A 20,691-nucleotide genomic window follows, 5' to 3' on the forward strand; every position below is an offset into this window, starting at 1 on the left:
GGTTTTCCAAGAAGATGGCATGACGGCTCACAAACACATTGTGCTCCTCTGAGACGTAAAAATTGTATCCTAATTACTCTTTAGGATATCCTATAAAACGAGCACTTATGGTCCTAGCCTCTAGTTTGTCTGCCTGTAGTCTCTTGACGTGGGCCGAACATTCCCAAATCTTGAGATGACCAAGACTTGGTTTTTTACCATGCTATATCTCATACGGTGTGGTAGGAACGGATTTAGAGGGAACTCCATTCAACAAGTAAATAGCTGAAAATAGGGCATCCATCTAAAGAAACAAGGGTAAATCAGTGAAGCTCATCATGGACTGGACCATATCAATAGAGTCCGATTCCTCCTCTCTGACACTCCATTGAGCTGAGGTGTACCAAGAGGAGTCCATTATGAAACTATACCATTCTCCTTGAGATAATCACGGAACTCTCCATTAAGGTATTCACTTCCTCGATCTGATCGAAGAACCTTAATGAGTTTTTGTGCTTATTTTTCTACTTCATATCTAAGCTTTTTGAACCTTTCAAAAGTTTCATATTTGTGTCTCATACACATATCCATACCGTGAGTAATCATCGGTAAATAAAGTAAAAAATTACAACCCCTAGCCTGCACATCGAATGGGCCACACACATCAGTGTGTACTAGGGTAAGTATTTCAGTGGACCTCCCTGTGTCCTACAAAGGATAATTTGGCCATCTTTCCTTGAAGGCAGAATTCACAAATCAAATATGACTCGAAAGTCAATGAGCCCAAAAGCTCATGTTTCTTCAATTTGTTTATTTTGTCTTCTCCTATATAGCCAAGCCTGAGGTGCCATAAATACTTTAGATTTATCTCATTTTTGGATCTATTAGATCCTATGGTATTCACTGTTTGCTCAGATATATTCACAGATACATCCATATGGATGTGATAGAGACTGTCAATCATAAAACCATTTTGAATCAATTTAATTTTTCAAATAAATAAAAATCTTTCTGTACTAAATAAAATACAGAAATCAAATTTCTGCTAGCAATAGGTAACAGTCCCTAAGTATCCTGAGCATATCTGACATACCTTCTGAAGGTCTGTCACCCTTCATGTTCTTTATGCTTTCCATGTATGTAGGACAGTTCCTCTTCCAATGGCCGCCCATTATGCAATGGAAACACTTTTCCTTGCAATTGGCCTTTTTCTTGGAACTTCCTTACTTGGTGTTTTCTTAGTATTCTGCTTCTTCGCAGGCTTCTTCTTCCAAATAGACTCTCTCTTGAAAGTAGAAACCAACTTGACAGCAAAAACGATGCCCCTTGAACTTCTTCAAGGTCCCTAAGTTAGTTACCAATTTATTTAACAATTCTATTTTTAGTGCATACAACCTTGTTCATATGGTAGTTTACTGTAAACTATTCATATGAAGCTGGAAGGGATTGCGGGATCAAATCCGTTTGCAATTCCTTGTGCATGGTCATACCGAGCTTCTCAAGCTTCTTTAAGTCCTTTATCATGGTCAAACCATGATCGTGGACAGACTGCCCCTCACGCATCTTTGTCTTAAAGAGCCTCTTGGACACTTCAAAACATGCTGCGCGACTCTGATCACCATACAACTCTTGCAGGTGATTTAATATGTCCCTGGCAGTCTTCATGTTCTCATGCTGGCATTGTAATGCATTGGACATGGATGCCATTGTGCAGCACCTAACTTTATTGTCATTGTTCGTCCACTTAACAAGCGTCTTACGCTGATCAGTGATCGGACGGATTGGTAACATGGGGATTCCATGGTCTAGCATATACCCGAATTTCTTACAATTTAAAACTATTTTTGAAATTTGCTGAGCCAATCTTTATAATTGGGTTTGGTCAAACAGTTGTTCTATAGGATATGAGTTAAGAGTCTTGAAGCTGACTTTATAATCCTTAGAGAGTAAAGATTCTAGTTAGACTTTTGTACTTGATCCTAATCTGTTCTAAGGTCTTTTAGAACAAATGTAACTCCCACTATTTTCTCGAATTCCTCACACTCCCCTGGTAGGAAAACGGAAATCCCACACGACTAGGGTTTCTAGTGGGTACTGCGGTCCCATCGATTTACATGCCACCTCACCTAACAGTTATTGGTGACACATAGATTGATGAATGTATAACTCTTGTACAATGCTTCTCAAACATGTTGCAGTGCTACTTGGTCTCTAAGCCATGAAAACCTCACCTAACAGTTATTGGTCCCATTTCTTAGTTAAGTCAGACCCACCGTATAACCGTAGAAATAAAGTCGTCATTGGGTCCTCACCTAACAGTTATTGGTGCCCAACCCCACCTTTCCCCTACAACATCTCATGTCTATAGAGAGGTCCAGCCCCCCGATGCAACTTGACCACTGTATCCAGCCGAGACAAATCAACATCAGAAAGGCCTTAGCAGCTCTACTACAGTGGAAGACCTATTGACTTAATATTGGTTAATCAGGTCTTAGTGTTTGCAACTTGAGCTCTTCATAAGAGGTAATCGAACAATTGGCCAGGTAAGCAGGTGGGAGGCTCCCCTTACTCAGAGAGTAAGGTCCTAATTAAGTAACCACCTTTCATGCTTTCCTAGACACCAATTAGATCAATTAATCTAATATGACTTGCTCATGTTGGTTCACTCTTGACTTGATTGAGGAGATTTTAATTAAGGTCTCAATTGGGTTTGCTACATCACATGTAAACCTATCTACCCGACTCTCATTCACATCACATGCAAACGGCACATTGCAGGCAGTTATAATCGCAGCAATAATTAAAGCTAAACTTTAAATAGGTGATGATCATGGATTCTAGTTAGGTCGTATTACAAGCACATGCACGTCAATCGATCAACTGGTCTTCAACTCTTGAATTGGTTTCAAGCCTCCTTGATTCGATCCTTGATCAACTCTTGATCCAATCGCCATCAACCGCTTAGATCACCTGTTCATCTCATGCCTTGTCTTCAACTTGATCGTTGACGTACATCACATCACAGAAATACAACCAGATGTAAAATAAAAATAATAATAAATTACATCTCCTTTTAGGAGGCACGTAGGCCTCTCAAAATATCAAATAAGATGCATGCAAGCATCTGAAAAATTACATGACATCACAGATCACATCGCAGGTCATTACATTTGATACCAAAAGGGTTTGAATCCTATGATCATCACCACATGCAGCAATTATAATTTTCAGATCTGAAAACTAACTGATTATCTCATGACATAGGTTGCTGATCATGCTAATCATGATTCTAAACTTTGTAATCTCATTAACAATGCAATTAGAATCATCATCTTATCACATAAAAATCAGCATGCAAAAATCAGCACCCTAGAAAAAATCTGCATGCAGAAAATTTTCAGCATGCATAATCTTTCAATTTTCAGATCTAATAAGCCTACTAATAATTAATCCTTACCTTAATCTACGAAGCCTAGGCTCTTATACCACTGTTGGGAACCCGCCCATGCCGCTGATATTTCAAAACAAAAATCAGTTGGCAGCGGAAGAGGCATGTGCGGGATCGACGTTCATCGCATGAACGTTGTTTCATGAACCGTTCGTAGTTAGGCAAGGACTAAAAACTTTTAAAAATATTAGAAGATCAGATTTTCACCTTGTGCGGGTAGATGATCACCGCAAATCTGAGTTCGTGGTTTTAGGAAGAGGGTTCGCTTGAAGCCGTTCAAGTGTCCGGCCTCTATGGGTATCCACACGAAGCAGAGATCCGATCAAAGCTCTCTAGTCTTTCCGGGGTGCTAGCTCCTTTGCAAAGACTTCTTTTGATGGCTGATTTCTTCCCTTTCAATCAACCCTTGATTGTGCTTGGGAGGAGGAAGAAGAAGGATGAAGATGGATGAAGATCCAATGCTTGCTCGCAGCCTTTTCCTATTTCCCTGCGTTGGAAGGAGGAAGAGAGGAGGAGGAGGAGGCCGCCAAGCCTCTTCTTTTCTTTCACCTTGCTTGCGGCTGAAACAAGGAAGGGGAGAGGGTGGCCACGGCACAAAGGAGGAGGGCTTCTATTGCTTAAGGCGTCGGCCCTTGCCTCCTTTTATAGCCATCTAGGGCTCCTACAATCTAGGAGCCCTAGAGTTATTTCCTAAGAAGGGGCGCCGGCCCCCCTCTCTTCATCCCTCACCACATGGAAAGGGGAGGGGCGTACACCCCTCCTCATGGTAAACCCTAATCCACATTAAGCAGGGTTTGGAATGCCCTAATGTGGTCAAGCCCTAATCCAATTAGGCTTAGCCCAAGGGTGAACCAATTTGGATCCAATCTAGGTAAGTCCTAATCCAATTAGAACTTAAATCAATTTTGACTCAATTGAACTCTTCAATCCTAATCCAATTAGGAGTCTTATTGATTCATTAGATTAATAATTAATTGTGACTTAAGAAACCCTAATCCAAATTAGGACATATTTATTTTTAGTCCTAATCCAATTAGGACTCTTATTTGAATTCGAAGTCCTAATCCAATTAGGACTTCTAGGAATCCTATTCCAAGTAGGAATCCAATTTTAATTCAAAACTCCTAATCTAATTAGGATTGTAGGAATCCTACTCCAAGTAGGAATCTCAGTCCTACTCCAATTAGGATTTCCAGTCCTAATCCAATTAGAACTCTAGGAATCCTACTCGAAGTAGGACTCTTGTTTGAAGTCCAATTAATTAATTCCCTTTGTTCCTTCTTCAACTGAATATCAATCGAATTGATTACTTGTGATTCCTAATCACGATTCAACCATCGGATCGGTCAATACTTCTAGTGTGTGTGACCCCATAGGTTCTATTCTGACTGGTAGTGAGATATATTATGATCTCTATCATAATATCATTGAAAACTCCTTTCAATGGATTGGAACGATTCCAACTCTACTCATTAGGATTTATCGATCATCGAGATAATCCCTGTGAGTCCCACCATCCACCAGTGACACCTAGCAGCATGTAGTGGCTACCCAGTAGAATAGAATGATGAACCTCTAGGTGCAGTTATCATGTGATACAGTCCTACTATCGTGGATCCCTACAGGACGGAGGTCATGGACAACTCGTCAAACCCCATCGTCTGTCATATGTGAAGATTTATTCGACTTAAGTTCGAGAGTGGAAAACTCTTTCTCCACTGTGCATACTGCCCCGGCCGAGGTCTTACGAACTCAGTCTTATAAATCACATAGGATCTCTGCTTATCTATCAAGGTCGATAGATTCCTTATAGGTGCATACCCTACTCCTACAGTGAACTTACTGCAGCCAATCTACACTGCATGGATCCATATGGCTAGAGACCATGTATCTGTGCAGTCAAACTGCAATAACCTCACTGTGAGTAGCCGAAGCACCGCAGGTCAAAGGACCAGTCACACTACTGCAACATCAAGCAAGTCACTGACGAGTGGATAGACATCCAAGTGACTTCTTGTATTGGTCACGCTCAGTACCCTTGTTCTTAACAAGCACCTGCACTATTACTTCAGTGTCGCTACACTGTGGACTCGAGTCTTGTCCATCCATAAGGAAAGTAATCTGTGCACTGATCTCATCGGATCGATCACCGTCCTCGTGATGATCCATCGATCAGGAGCGTTTAGAAATTAATCACTAATGATACATGGCTCAAATTCTCAACTCTTGAGAATATGCATCATCTTATTAATTTCTTGGACGATTCATAGACACAATAATAATATGAATGAAAAAGATGCCTTTCATTTATTTAATAATAATAAAGTCAAGTACAAATTATGTCCTAGAATTAATAATGTGTCAGCCAAAATTGGCTTCTAGGGCATACATCTAACAGTGAGGACCTGTGCGGGCATGTGTTTAGTCCCACATCGATTATTCGCTGGGTAGATCTTGGGTACTTATACAGGATCAAGGAACCCAAATAATAACTTTCGGCTAGCCATTTTGGGTGAGATCCTAGGTTGTTATAATAGGGGATCGGACTGAAACAAGGGTAATGGAGCTTCCATCGGGCTCGACCCACGCACTAGCAATCAAGGCTCCATTGAACAGTCACTGGGAGTTGCCAGGAGCTCGACCAAAGCTCCAGCAAAGGACTTGGCATCAAATCAAATAAAGGGAAAGAAAACAAAAATAGAGGATGGAGCCAAATTAGGCAATCTCATAAGGCAATCCCAACCAGCCTCAGGGAGGACCTTTAATAGGGATGGTCGAGAAAAATCAACAAAAATAGGGATTGTGTCACGTGGAAGAAAAAGGAAGAAGGGGACTATCAACAATGTGTTTAGCAGTGGTGATGCCTTGAAGGAGACGGGAGGACCTTTAATAGAGGAACCCCTAGGTTCCTTTCTTATTCTGGTGGCCATAGCTTTCTGACTCCCATCAGGAGCCCATCAAGGAAGAAGACTCCCATTGCGTATCTTACTTTATCTAGGCACATGCCATGCTAAGGTTTTTTTTGGTCCAGGCCATTTCCTATATATGGGATGCTCAAATGGACTAAGTCCAGCTTTCTATTAACCCAAATTGGGTTGGGTTATAACAATAATATTTATATATTTTTTTAATCTAACATAACTTCTAACTTCTAACCATATTTTTGAATGACCAAAGCTTGAGTTCAAGCTCGAACTCAAGCTTAAGTATGGCTCAGTTAATATTCAAGTCGAGTCCAGTTGATCTCGAGTATTGTTTTTTTTTTTTGATCGAGTTGAGTTTAAGCCTGGATATTAAGGCTCGATCTAAGGTTAGCTGAATTGGTTCGGGACCCTATTGGATGGCTTCCGGTTCGGTATGGTACCGACTCAGTACATACCGACATACGATACGATGTGGCGTGCCAATTCTCCTTTGATAACCCTGGGTATGGTGGAGTGCCTTCATCCTCTGTTCTGCTATCAGATTTAGTTGCTCAAACCGCCTACCAGTGGACGGGCACTCAACAAACTCACTCAGGTCTGTCAGCCTAGTTGATCCCCCGATAAGAACCCGTTTCTATACCAAGTCATGAGCGATAGCGAAGCCAAGCCGCCGCCTATAGGCGAAGGGACGAAAGCCCGGCAAAGGTTAGACCTGATGGGAAAAAGTACGAAAAAAATATTTTTATTATTTTTTTAATTATTTTTGGTTTTCTGAATGCTTTTAAGTCTACTTTTATATTTGTTGGTATAGTTTGATGATTCTCACCTCGGTATTCCCTAAATGATGCTTCTTGACATTTTGGAGTGATTTTTGTGTGTTACCGTGGCATTACTTTAAAACGATGCTACCTTAGGAAGGCAAAAGCTTGGCAAATATGTCATTGGGTTTGCTACCTCCAGCTTTCTATGTTAACATCAGGCCGAAACCAAAATGTAAAGAAAAAAGCCAGCGATCCTAGCTTTGCACGCTAGAAGCAACATAAAATATCCTAAAATTATTTAGTAAGATACAAAACATAAAATGATACAATCAATTATATATATTTAAAGTACAACATCAATACTGATATCTAGAATTCTTCAAGTGGCAATATCTCTTGTAGATATCTAGATCATCAGCATAATTAAGAGACATAGCCCATCCCTCTAACCTTGTGGTGTTGTTTTGTATGCTTGTCATATAAGGCATGTGCTCTGAGTTATAACCCGTCTTAGATCTTTCGCTAAAGCTCTGGCTCTAAGAGGCATTCTCTGACTGATAATATGGATATAGAAGGGCCCATCCAAATATGCGGGCAACAAAATCCGACTCGTAAGATGCTTTAGGTTGTATAGGTAATAGCCATTAGAAGACGATGCCTCAGATGCACTATATCCATATCCGTATAGATCATAGTTGCTTGTGGCTACAGATAATAGGATCCAGCATACGATTCGGAACCTAATAGTCTATGAATGTTACTCACATACGAGATCATCTGCAGTTGCATCGTATCCTGAACGATCTTGAGAAGCTCGTCTCTTATATGCAATCGTGTCCTCGTGAGTTTTATCAGCTTGTGTATCGTGGTAATTATTCTGTGACATGCGTAAACTAGGACTCATAGGTGAATTGAAGACTATCTTACGACTGTCTCAAAATGATGGTCTCTTGTCCTCCATTCCCTCCTTAGCCACCAGAACCATGATCACCAAAACTATCATTACTACTCTTTCTGATCACTGAATCTGAGTGAACTGACTCCTCCACTCTCTCCATCGGGGTTGCAACTGCCTTTTCTTTTTCTTTCAAGCTGCACTGAGCAATTGCCTTCTTTTCCTTTGTGGCCCCCTCTGTCTTGCTGTGCTAGAAGGATGGATTTCGTCCACCTGACTAAGTCGATCATGTAGCATAATGACCTCGTCTAAGCAACTCTCGGTTATATCTCTAGAAGGATGTCTCAGACTTGGAGTCATATGATGGTCAGCTCTTGATGATCCGTATAGCTGTAGTTGATCAGCTAGAAGCATGCGTGGAATGTTGTGATTTTTTCATTGTTCTGCATCCATGGTGTTTTGGGTTGGATCCTTCTTTAATCATTGAAATCATAGAGTTTTTGGTGAAAGGGGAGGGTTTGAAAACGAAAGGGAAGAAGGGAGCTTTCTCAGGCCTCTCTATTATTGAAAGAGGGAGGTGCCGAACCGGTTCAAACCGGTGCGAATTGAGCCTTTGCAGGCCTCTCTATTATTGAAAGAGGAGGGGATGCCGAACCAGTTCCAACCAGTGTGAACTGATGCCGAACCAGTTCAAACTGATACAAATCGAGCAGTTCGCACCGGCTCTGCTTTGAACTGCCTATTTCGGAGTGACTCAGGGCTTTTTTGGAAAAAAAAAAAAAGCAGCTGAACCGTGCCAATTCATTTTGGTATAGGTGAGTCGTTCGGCCCAGTTCAGCATACCTTGGCTCGATCGATCTCAAGTCAAGTTTCGTGCTTGAATCGAGTCAAGCTTGAGCCTCTAGCTATTCAACTTGGCTCGGCTCGATTGCGCCCCTAGGCTAAATAACCATCATCAGATAACACGAGCCAAAATGATACCAAAGCAAAGCACTCTACATACTCTACAATCCCAAACTCCCTTGCTGTGTCTGAGTAATCCATCCCGAAATAAGATCCATCCTCCAAGACATGAATGTGGATCTCTTCTTTGAAAATTAGATCAATTCTTACGTTGCCCTCGCCATGGCCATCGATCTTGGCCTCACAATCAAAATTAGGGCTTCCTTATCATATTCACCCATTAGAAATGTTGGATTTTAATCCAAAGTCTAGTTACTTATCACTTAAAATCATAAGTATAATATGTTTATATGTATTATAATAAATATAAATATAGAAATATAATATTTGAGCTAGATTATAAGCTGAAAACAAGCAAGCTGAGCCCAACTCAAGCTTCGATTGTTCAACCACCGAGCAAGCCAAGTTTGAGCTGAATTATGAGACAAACAAAAGCTGGCTCATGAGTAACTTATCTGTTTGCCATCCCTACCTACATTTTAGTATATTGCATCTATGTATTTTGTGTGCCAAACATATTATTTTGTTGTTTCTCTGTATACATCAATTGCATATATATATATATATATAGTTTGTGCATAATATCTCTATCTGCACCCACTGCATGGTGGCTCATTGTGTTTGAGTTAATTGTGACTGTTTGTTCCTATACTTCTCTTTATGAGAATTTCTGTAAATTTTGACACAAAATACCATATTTCATGTTATCAATATCTAGAAATGACATCATGAAACTTCTATTGCTGCTTTTACAACATATTAAATATTTCTTGCTAATAGTTATGAAGGTTTACATATCATTTACTTGTGGAGTTGCAATTTTGGGGCCTTTGTGTCAGCAGTTATTCCATTCTAATTTATAATGGTATAATACTCGTCCATGAAAATGCTAATGACTTGGTCTATTATTGTTTCATTAGATATTTGCCAGAAAACAAAGTTGAATGGATTTTATGTTGATATCTTTGTTTTACTCAAGTATTGCATATCTAGTCTTGAAAGGTATGCCAACTAGTGAATGGTATGGTATGGTATTGGTTCTTACCATACCGAACCATGGCGTATCAAAACCACGGGGAGGGAGATGGAGAGGGAGAGGGCCGAAGAGGAAGGAGAGGGAGGAAGGGAGGGAGAGAGAAGGAGAGAGAGGGTGCGGGGACTCACCGGATGAGGCCTTCATCCTGTCTTGTAGTGGCCGAAAAGGGCCAGATCCAGGACCAGACGATGAAACCCTAACTCCAAGCCTAGTGGAGCAATAGAGAGAGGGAGAGGGGGAGAAAGAAGCAGGGACTCACTGGAGGAGGCCTTCGTCCTATCTTTTAGCGGTCGGAGAGGGGTGGATCCAAGATCGGACAATAAAATTATAAAACCCTACATCACAGAGCAAGAGAGAGAAGGGGGGAGGCTTATCGTGATGGATGGGTCAGATGGGGGAGCTATCACCTAGTAGCTTAACGGTGAGCAACTCTCAAATTGGGGGGGTGGGGGTGAAGACGTGAACCATCAAAACTCGGAAGAGAGCTGGCCGAATCGAACGAGGGGGGAGCAAAGATGTGAACCATCAAAAGAATCGAGAATATATAATCCAGTGGCTGAACTGTCTAAGGATGGTGTCAGTATGATTCAATATGGGCCGAACTGTCCGATTTAGGTTGGTTGGCAATCCTCTGTTTTACTTCTCCACAAAGAAGAAAAACTAAACTTCGGGTGTATCGTTATTTAAAATTCATATTTTTTTTAATTATAGGTGGTAGCTAAACCTTGTTGAGGGTGTAGAAACTTATTTTCTACTAGATGCATGTAAGTGCAAAATCACATTTCTCATAAATTTAACTAGAATACGAATCCTTGGTTTAGCCAATCAAGAATTTGAATTATAACATTTTAGAAGTGATCTATATGTTTCTGTGTTCTCTCTATCTCTGGTGTGTGTCAGTGTTATTCAACCATATATTTCATTTTCTATACTGCAAAACATCAATAATTGATGTAAATGATGTTAATCTTTTGGAGATGAGTTTCTTCCTCATCCCTATTGCTTTCTTATTTAGTGACCTATAATAAAAGTATGAGTACAATTGCAATTACTAGAGCAATAGTGCTTTATGCACTGAATTATTTTGGATCTTCTGTAACTGGTGCTACACGTGTATTGATCAAGGTTTGCCAAATCGGTACTGAGGCTCATAATCGGCGACCGGTTCGATATGGAATGGATTCGTGCCATGCCGTTTCGAGATGTACCAATACAAGGAGAGGGAGGGGGATAGGGAGAAGGGGAGGGGGATAGGGAGGGAGGAAGGGGAGAGAGAGAGGGGGGAGGCTTACCAGCGGAGGTAGGCGGACCACGAGGAGGGCGGTGAAGACGGAGAGCCTTCTGATGATGGCAATCTCCTACTCTTCACCGCTAACCACAATATCGAGAAGCACCAATGAGCTCTTCACTAGCTCTTGCTAGGGTTCCATAGATGGGATGCCAATATTGATGGCATTTGCATTGAGAAGGAGCAAGGATTCGGGCCTGGAGCGGCGGTGGAAGTGGCAGAGGGCAGCAGGGAAGAAAGTGGAGGAGTTTTTGAAGGGCTCCAGCAGAACCGAGGTGGATCGTGGGGTTAGCATTAGGGTTGGGTTTGGGGAGAGGGTGATTCGAAGGAGAGTGGTCACCATCAAAGAGAGAGGGTGGAGATGTCAAAGAGACAACATCCGGTGGTGAAGCAAACAAGAGAGCCTTCGAGCTCTGAAACCTTCGAATGTGGGGGTGGTGGGAGATTTATTACCGAACTAACTTGATCCACTGAACTGTTCTAATTTGGTGTCGATTCGGTTTGGTATGGGGCAAACCACCCGGTTTGGGTCGAGTCAGCGATCGTTGACTATTGATAATTAACAACTGGGGTATCATGACCCAATTATTGACCCGTAAAGGCATTTATTTTACATAATATCTATTTTCCTTCTTAACCAATCTCCATGCACCCCTTGACTCATTGCCACTTATCCACTCTGAATGAATATTTGTTGTAAAACCATGAAATCATAGTTAATCTTAAAGAAGTTCTAAGATGGAGATTTTATGATGATATGCTGCACATCACATTAGCATCATATCTATAGTAAGGACTATAGCACTTAATGCATGGATTTCTAAATTTGTTATATGACACAATTTTCCATCCCTTTTTTATTTAAATCTTTGAGATATTTCAGAAATTGCTAGCATGTGCTTTAGGTTCAGTGCTTGCCAAGCATTCAGTAGTTTCTTGTTTTCTTCTTGCCAGGGTTCGTTTTCACTATGGTCATCCAGATATTTTTGATAGACTTTTCCACCTCACAAGGGGTGGTGTAAGCAAGGCATCCAAGATTATTAATTTAAGCGAAGACATTTTTGCAGGTAAAGTTGTAACTTATGAACATTCTTTGCATATGGCAGGCTACATGTTTGTAACTCAAAAATGCCTCGGCTAATCTATTCATGTATAACCATACATTGCTACATGTTTGGCTTCCATATGGCAGGCTTCAACTCTACACTTCGTGAAGGCAATGTTACTCATCATGAATACATGCAAGTTGGTAAAGGGAGAGATGTAGGTCTTAACCAGATCTCGCTGTTTGAGGCGAAGATAGCAAATGGAAATGGGGAGCAGACGTTGAGTCGTGACATATACAGGCTTGGTCACCGTTTTGATTTTTTTAGGATGCTATCGTGTTATTTCACCACTATTGGATTCTACTTCAGTACCTTGGTATGAACAATACTGATTGCACTGAAATTCTTCAGTTTGTGTTTCACCGTGTAATCATATTTTTTGGTTGAAACTGTTATTTACTTGCAGGTGACAGTCCTTACAGTTTATGTATTCCTGTATGGACGCCTCTATCTTGTTCTCAGTGGACTTGAAGAAGGCCTAGCAGCTGGTAGAAGGTTTATTCATAACCAGCCCCTTCAGGTTGCTCTTGCCTCCCAATCTTTTGTACAGCTTGGATTTCTAATGGCTCTACCAATGATGATGGAAATTGGCCTGGAAAAAGGATTCCGCAATGCATTGAGTGAATTTATATTGATGCAGTTACAATTGGCTTCTGTTTTCTTTACATTTTCTCTTGGAACTAAGACCCACTACTATGGAAGGACTTTGCTTCATGGAGGTGCAGAATATAGAGGTACAGGTCGTGGGTTTGTGGTCTTCCATGCCAAATTTGCAGACAATTACAGGCTGTATTCTCGTAGCCATTTTGTCAAGGGTATTGAGATGATGATATTGCTTGTTGTTTACCAAATCTTTGGACAGTCATATAGATCTGCTGTTGGATACATCTTTATCACTATTTCCATGTGGTTTATGGTGGGCACATGGCTTTTTTCTCCTTTCCTATTTAATCCTTCGGGATTTGAGTGGCAAAAAATTGTGGATGACTGGACTGATTGGAATAAGTGGATCAGCAATCATGGGGGGATTGGTGTATCCCCCGAGAAAAGCTGGGAATCATGGTGGGATAAGGAGCAAGAACATCTTAAGTATTCAGGAAAGCGTGGGATATTTGTCGAGATGGTGCTGGCATTACGCTTCTTCATCTACCAATATGGGCTTGTCTATCACTTAAATATAACAAAAAAGACCAAAAGTGTTCTGGTATTGTTTTCATTTCTATAGTTATTTTGTGCAAATAACATTGCAAACATCTAACAGAAGGGAAAAGAAAATCTCATTTTCATTATCCCATTTCCTTTTTTGCAGGTTTATGGAATTTCATGGCTTGTGATCTTAATAGTATTGCTGGTCATGAAGGTAAGTAATAACATATATTGAATTTCATCTGCATTATAGATCTTGTAAACAAGGTTTCAAATACTGAGCAATTTCGTGCATACCTTGGTATATACTGTACCAACTACCAAGGCCTCATCGGTGCATGGAGGCTTGATTCAATATAGACAGGCTTGGTACGAATGAAAAATGTCCAAACCGCCTAAACTAAGGAAAAATCGAGTGATTTGGGGTAGGATCAAGTTGTTCAGGGTCAAATCGTTCGGTTTGAGGGTGGATTGAGGTTGGATCATCCTGGACCAACCCTGGGGGATCACTCTCAAACCCAATGATATGCCTGGGTACTACTTAAGAAGTGGATTAAAGGGTGGTTCTCTCTTTTTTTCCAGCATTTGAAGGTGGGTGTGGGAGAAAGAAGGATGAGTTGTACAAAGTTTTTTACCCTAGACCATCCCATCTAAAAACCATTTTTCCATTTTTGTGCTAATGATATGCACATGCTACAAAAATTTGATCTATAACAAGTGCAATTTGTGCGTGCTCAAGTTCCATCCAAGCCAAGACTTGAAATAATCGTGAATTCGAATTAGTTATCTACTTTATGTTTAAAATATTGTTAAATTATCAAAAAAGAATGGGAGAAGTTTTGATGCACCAAATGAAATTAGCTGAATGCCCTAAATGGAAAAATGACCTTGCTCTTTTGGACATGCTATAAAATTTTTTAAAAAAAATTAAAATGGTAAAAATTATGGATAAGCTAGTTCCTAGTATGTGATCCTTGATGATAATTCTACCTAGAGATTAGCAAACAAATGGATGAAATATGTAGAATAAAGAAGAGAGGAGAAGTTGGAAGGAGAGATAGAAGATGTGGGAGAAGGAAGTGTCCGGTATAGTCTTCGCACATCATGTGGTACTATTCCTATTATTAGAAGGGGCTAGTCACTAATTAGTGTATAAATTGACAGAAATACCCCAAATAAGTGATGGATCAGATTAAACATAAGCTTGGGCTTATATGGGCTCTAATAATGGCCTAGTAACAATTAAATAAGATATAAATAGCCCAATGAACAGGAAGAAGCAAATCTAATATATGTATGTATGTATGTAATGGAGGCTCTACTTTTGTCGAGCTCTCCATTCAGCACATGGGCGCCTATATTAATAAACTTATTAATATAGCTCTTTAATTTAGCTAATAAATAGGACTCATGTTTAATACGATTCTTTATTGAAAAATAAACTGTATTAAATAAAGAATTTTTTATTAATACTACTAAATTATTTATTGATAATGTTATTATTAGAGCTCTTTAATTTAGATAATAGGTAGAACTCTTGTTTAATATGGTTCTTTATAACTAACATATAAATCGTATTAAATGAAAAAATTTTCATTAGTACTACTAAATTAAAATACAAAAAATAATGATATTATTAATAACCATATTTGCTTAATATTTGGTGATGTTAATAAAAAATACTTGCTAAAGATGAGACACTTTAATACTGCACCCTGCCCATATCCTGTGTGGGACATTAGATTACACTAATATTTTCTTAATTTCTATTTTATTTTTATGATCATGATCTTACCTAAAAGTGAAAGTACAACTACTAATGACCATACTATATTGCATTTAAATATCTTTGAGATGCAATACTTCTCTATTTCTTATTATACACAGGTTGGATCATGATCTTATTATTTCATAGTTATATATGATTTTACTATATCAATAGATATACATAGACCGTTATAATTTTGTATAGTGATAGTATATAATCATATTAAAATCAAAAATTTATTTTAGAAAATAATTAGATTCTTACATCTTTTATATTCTATTCTATTTTTGTTATCTATTTAATTATATGTATTCTATATTGCATTCAAGAATAGTTGGAGAAGGGAGAAAAAAATTGCAGCTCGCCCATCTCACTAGATATATGTTAGTTGAATTCTATTTCATCGGTGCAATCTTGATTTCCAGTCACCTCCTTTATATTGAGCACCAACTACTCTACCTTAAGGCTTCGCCTCTCATGGCAGCATCAACCACATGATATGATCCTTCATGTGGCCCTCCATTTATTACAGCAGCAGTCTTGTTACCTCCGTTGGCTTGTTTTTCTTTTTCTCTATCTCCTTCTTATAGTCTCACCTCCTTGTTGAAGTGATGGCGATGCAAACCAAGCGAAGCTCAAGCTAGCTAGAGTTTACGCTTAGGCTGGCCTTATCTAGCTCATGTTCAACTCATTTGCACTCCCAAATGTAACAGAAACAATTATGGCCAATATGATCATGTCAAATACATGTATACAAAAACAACCTAAAGAAAATGTATTACAAAAATAAATATCATACGATGTTATTTGGTTCTATGATAATATTGGCCAAAGAAATGCAAAAGGCAAAGTACAAATTGAATGATTGATGCCCTTTAAGTAAAGGACCATATGAAACCAATGCACCAGCAATCAACATCTTACATGTCTCAACATTGGTTATTTAATATGGTTTTCGATGTTTGACTAGTTAGGCATGAAGCATCCAATGATATCAGTATGAGGTAATACTACGATGGTCGAAGAAAATCCCAGTCATTGAGAGTTGAGACATGATGGCAGCTGTATGAATACGTTGTCTGTTACCTGTAGCTGTGAATATGTTTCATGTGCCTAGAGTCATCGTTTCCTCCCTATGGTAAAAGAAAACTGTAGCTGCAAGGATGCTTGAGAAATTATGTTGCACTTGTTGACTCTTTTCTGACACAAAGATCGACGGGATCCAATATTGTTTATGACTCTGATAAATAAACAGGCTTTTGCTTCAAAATGATATTACCTTAGTGAAAAATGGTTCTCAAGTTTATACTACATGTCTAACAAATTGGTTGACTCATCAACTATACAAGAGGTTCTGTAGCATGAGGTATTTATATTTTTCAGCGAACCTTAAGAAAGTTTCAATATGCACATTTTGGATTAATGAATTATGCATTTTGGTTGTCATCCCACTTTAAACATATTTTTAGGTTTATTTGACTGGAAGGTTTTTCTAAATCATATGATTTACTTCATTTGGTTAGTTTGATTGTTAACATCGAATCTAAGAAGATCTTTTCCAGCTACTCTCTTTGAAAACTGAAATTGTTGTTTTCAGCATTATGAATGTGGTGGTAGCTGATATTTGTTGGTGTATCTGTCTTGTTTGGATTTCTTATCCTTTTTTTCTTTTGTATATTTCAGACTGTGTCTGTGGGGAGGCGGAGATTCAGTGCAAACTTTCAGCTATTCTTTCGGCTGATCAAGTTTCTTATTTTTGTAACATTTGTTTCCATTTTGATCACTTTGATTGCCCTTCCGCATATGACAGTGCAAGACATCATCGTTTGCATTCTTGCTTTCATGCCAACTGGATGGGGATTGCTTTTGGTCAGTGAAGATATACTCCCTGCTAATCTATCCCGTATTTCTTCTGCCATTATTTTTTTCAATCTGTTTTCACATTATGAATTATATGCTTCTTTGAGCTTCAGATTGCACAAGCTTGTAGAGGTCTCGTGCGACGGGCTGGGCTTTGGGGATCTATCCGTGCACTTGCCCGAGGCTATGAAATCATAATGGGCCTGCTCCTGTTTACCCCAATTGCCTTTTTGGCATGGTTCCCTTTTGTGTCTGAGTTCCAAACCCGAATGCTATTTAATCAGGCCTTCAGTAGGGGTTTGCAGATTTCTCGTATCCTTGGTGGGCATAAGAAGGATCGCTCATCTCGGAACAAGGAGTAAGTTAGCCTCTTGACCAGCACTCGATCATGTCAAGTTGGTCATTTTTATCATATCATTTACCCTACATGTAACATCTGCTCTGTAGATTTTGGTATGCTTGTATGTCCATGTGTATTTCTTGCAATAAAAAATGTCAGCTTTTGTAATCATAGGCAGAGCAGTGAGGAAGTGGCTGGTGAATTTGGTAATGCTATGCACACTAGCGCGGACTCTATTCCTTTTTCTTCTGTAAAAAAAACGCGCTTACAACAGCACCAATGATTTCATTTTGGATAAAATGTTTGTGATGACCATCATCAATCACATGTTCTTTGGGCCTGCATGAGTTGAAGCTGCCGACACTAGATGAAGCTTCAAGCTTGGAAGACTCTCTTTCATTGAAAACATAGCATATAATGTCATCCAGTTCTCTTCCGTTTAAAATTTCAAATACGTGTTTTAGAAATTTTAAAATTTGAGTTGCACCCGGAACATATATGCATGCGTTATGCATGATATGGCGTGACTTCGTGAAGTTAGCCATATGTGGCCATGAGAATGGCATATCATGGCATGTGTGGGTATGTACTCTCTTCATGTTTTGATCACCATATGCCTTATTTAGTTCATTCTACTTTTTGCGACTTTAAGCACATTTGATCAATGAGATTTGACCTGATTTTATTACATGGTTTTAACTTCTTTTGCGTCTATGGGGTTGCCATATTTACATGATGACTTGATTGGCTCAATATAGATAGGGCCTTAGGGCATGCCTCGATCTGTGAGCCTTATTCTCTTCTATTCTTGCTAGCCTTTTTCTCATTTATTTATCTTTCATTTTCCAACAGATGATTTCCATTGTTTTTCATTCAGAGATATCCATCTTTACTTGAGAATGATTTCATGGTTCTATTCAAGGCTCTGCATGATAGAAATTTAGTTATTTCACGATTTATTTATGCTTTCCTGGCTATCATACAGAAGAAAGAATCTGCAAGCTCTCCTAATGATTATAGACTGATCGATCTATTACCTAGTTTAATCGAAATAATACCAACACCACTAGCAGCCTGCCTTGTATAGATAATCTGATTGGCTTGGCTCAAACTGCATTCATGAAGGGATGTTCTATTTTAGATAACTCCTTTTGGGCTCATGAAATTTTTCCTATAGCAAGAAAACAAGTGGTGGTCTTCAAGATTGACTTAAAGAAAGCCTCCACAAAATCAATCGCAATTTCCTATGCACTATCTTGGAGAAATGGGGCGCTACCACGCTCTGGATGTGATGGATACAAGCTATTATTTGTACATGTAGCAGCTCTTGCAAAAGGACAAGCCAGAAATTGGATCAACTGCTATAAAGGCATTAGCTAAGGAGAACCTTCATCTCCCTTCCTTTTTATTTTTCCCATAGATGAACTGATAGGTCCCGATCAGAAATCATTAGCTAGGAGTTCATGCTCGAACACCCTTCAGGTGATTACAGCTCCTTCGTTTTGGTATATCCGTCGTAATTACTGCCACCAATGGTTGGCTTCCTCGTTTAAGTAGAACAAAGCGATGAATATTTGCCGGTTAGTTAGTACTTCTTGGCCATCAAAGTACTTCTTGGCGATCGGGTTATCCCCAATAAACCGTGGAAAATCCATTCTGGGATGGCGTTGGGTCCCTACGACGTCCTCTGTTCATCTGAGGGCTCCTTCCCATGGCGATGGTGGTAATGCTATCGTTGGTTCAAGCGGCGGTGGTGACTGAACTAAGATTTGGAGGTGTCGGATAGCTCTAGGATCTCAGTGAGATGCATATTCATCCGTGCTTTCAAGCTGTGTAGCTCTTCTTGCATGGAACTCATCTCAACTTCCAGACACTATCCTTTCTTTCCTTATTCGACATAACCGGCTTTGATACCAATTGATAGGTCCCGATCCGAAAGGAAGAAGGTGAGCGAAGAGAGATGGAAGAAGACGAGTTAGGTGGGATATAATATTTAAGGATTCTCTTCGGGTGAGAGCAAACTACAGGACACGGGATGATAAAACTACTCTACTTCCTCCTCTCTCCAACCTCTCATTTATTTTCCTTACATGACGTGTTGATAACTGACTAGCAGAAAGACGGGCGAACTGTTGCCTGCTCTCCTCGTTCCACCGCACCTCCACCCCAAAACGAAGCTGCATGCGTGGTTTCCGCTCCTCATTCATGGTTTCCGCTCCCTCCTCCATCTTCGCAGCAGAACAACGAGCAGTTCTTCCTCCCACTCCCAACTCCCTCGCGGCCTACTCCTCTTGACCCAATAGACTTCTTGTGGCTCCGGCATCTTCGTTTGGAACATGGTTGATGGTCACCAGGTAGCGCGGGTTCAACCTCCGGACCCGTCGAGATCAGGTGCACCCATCATGTACTTACTAAAATTCTCAATCAAGCTAGAGAATATGGTATTATTAAAGGAATTGATTTGACAGAGAGAGTGTAAGTAGCACTATGCAAATGACATGCTAATTTTTTTGCCAAGCAGAGGAATTACAAATCACTGCAATGAAGCTAATCTTGTACAACTTTGAATTAATATCTGGCCTAAAGATCAATTTCTCAGAAAGCTCCGTTATTTTACCCAGGGAACGTTCTAGATATGGAAGCTAAATTCGCAAGGATGTTCGATTGTAAATTGGAGAGGCTACCAATTATAGACTGTCTGTTTTTGATGCAAGTGCAAACAAAGTATCAATAACAACAGCATGAGATTCAATATTTTGGGTAAGGGACCAACCATGCATTGCATTAGCCCAATACATGCATTGCATTCATCAATTTTACACCAGACCAGATCAAAACCTACTAATGATGAACTACAAGCTCCCTAAGTTGATTTTTTGTCAATCTTGATAATCTTTCATGAGATTTTCACTACTTTCTTTTAGTCACACATGCAATATACTTATTCTAAGCCTCTCTAAAAAGTCCCCCAAGACCCAAAAGACGAAACATAGGAGAGGAACAAAGAAGTCCCCAGAAAAAAGTGCAACTAAGGAGGTCTAAGCGTCGTAAGAGCAAACTTAGGAAGACTAAGATTACCTATCTTGTGGGTGGTTATAACTAAGACAGTCCTAAAGAGAGTGCGGACAATTCGATTGACACGAGAGCGAAGGCGCAGCCTAAGTTTACATGTCTCAA

The 20,691-nt window shown here is 39.6% G+C and overlaps 1 protein-coding gene across 1 annotated transcript in view; it reads left to right on the forward strand.

Annotated features, from left to right (window-relative positions):
• The window catches only part of LOC103710535 (callose synthase 3-like), a 116,164-nt gene extending 98,350 nt beyond the window's left edge, over nucleotides 1–17,814 (forward strand). The window contains exons 38-43 of the mRNA XM_088717639.1: nucleotides 12,249–12,361; nucleotides 12,487–12,716; nucleotides 12,807–13,604; nucleotides 13,710–13,760; nucleotides 16,998–17,183; nucleotides 17,288–17,814. Of these exons, the coding sequence (XP_088573765.1) occupies nucleotides 12,249–12,361; nucleotides 12,487–12,716; nucleotides 12,807–13,604; nucleotides 13,710–13,760; nucleotides 16,998–17,183; nucleotides 17,288–17,536 (1,627 nt within the window). The 3' untranslated portion in view covers nucleotides 17,537–17,814. The remainder of the gene's footprint in view (nucleotides 1–12,248; nucleotides 12,362–12,486; nucleotides 12,717–12,806; nucleotides 13,605–13,709; nucleotides 13,761–16,997; nucleotides 17,184–17,287) is intronic.
• The last annotated feature ends 2,877 nt before the right edge of the window (nucleotides 17,815–20,691 follow it).

The sequence above is a fragment of the Phoenix dactylifera genome, chromosome 3 (assembly GCF_051530095.1).
Source record: "Phoenix dactylifera cultivar Ajwa chromosome 3, Ajwa_hap1_PhDact_Kaust_v1.1, whole genome shotgun sequence".
Lineage (NCBI taxonomy): Eukaryota > Viridiplantae > Streptophyta > Magnoliopsida > Arecales > Arecaceae > Phoenix > Phoenix dactylifera.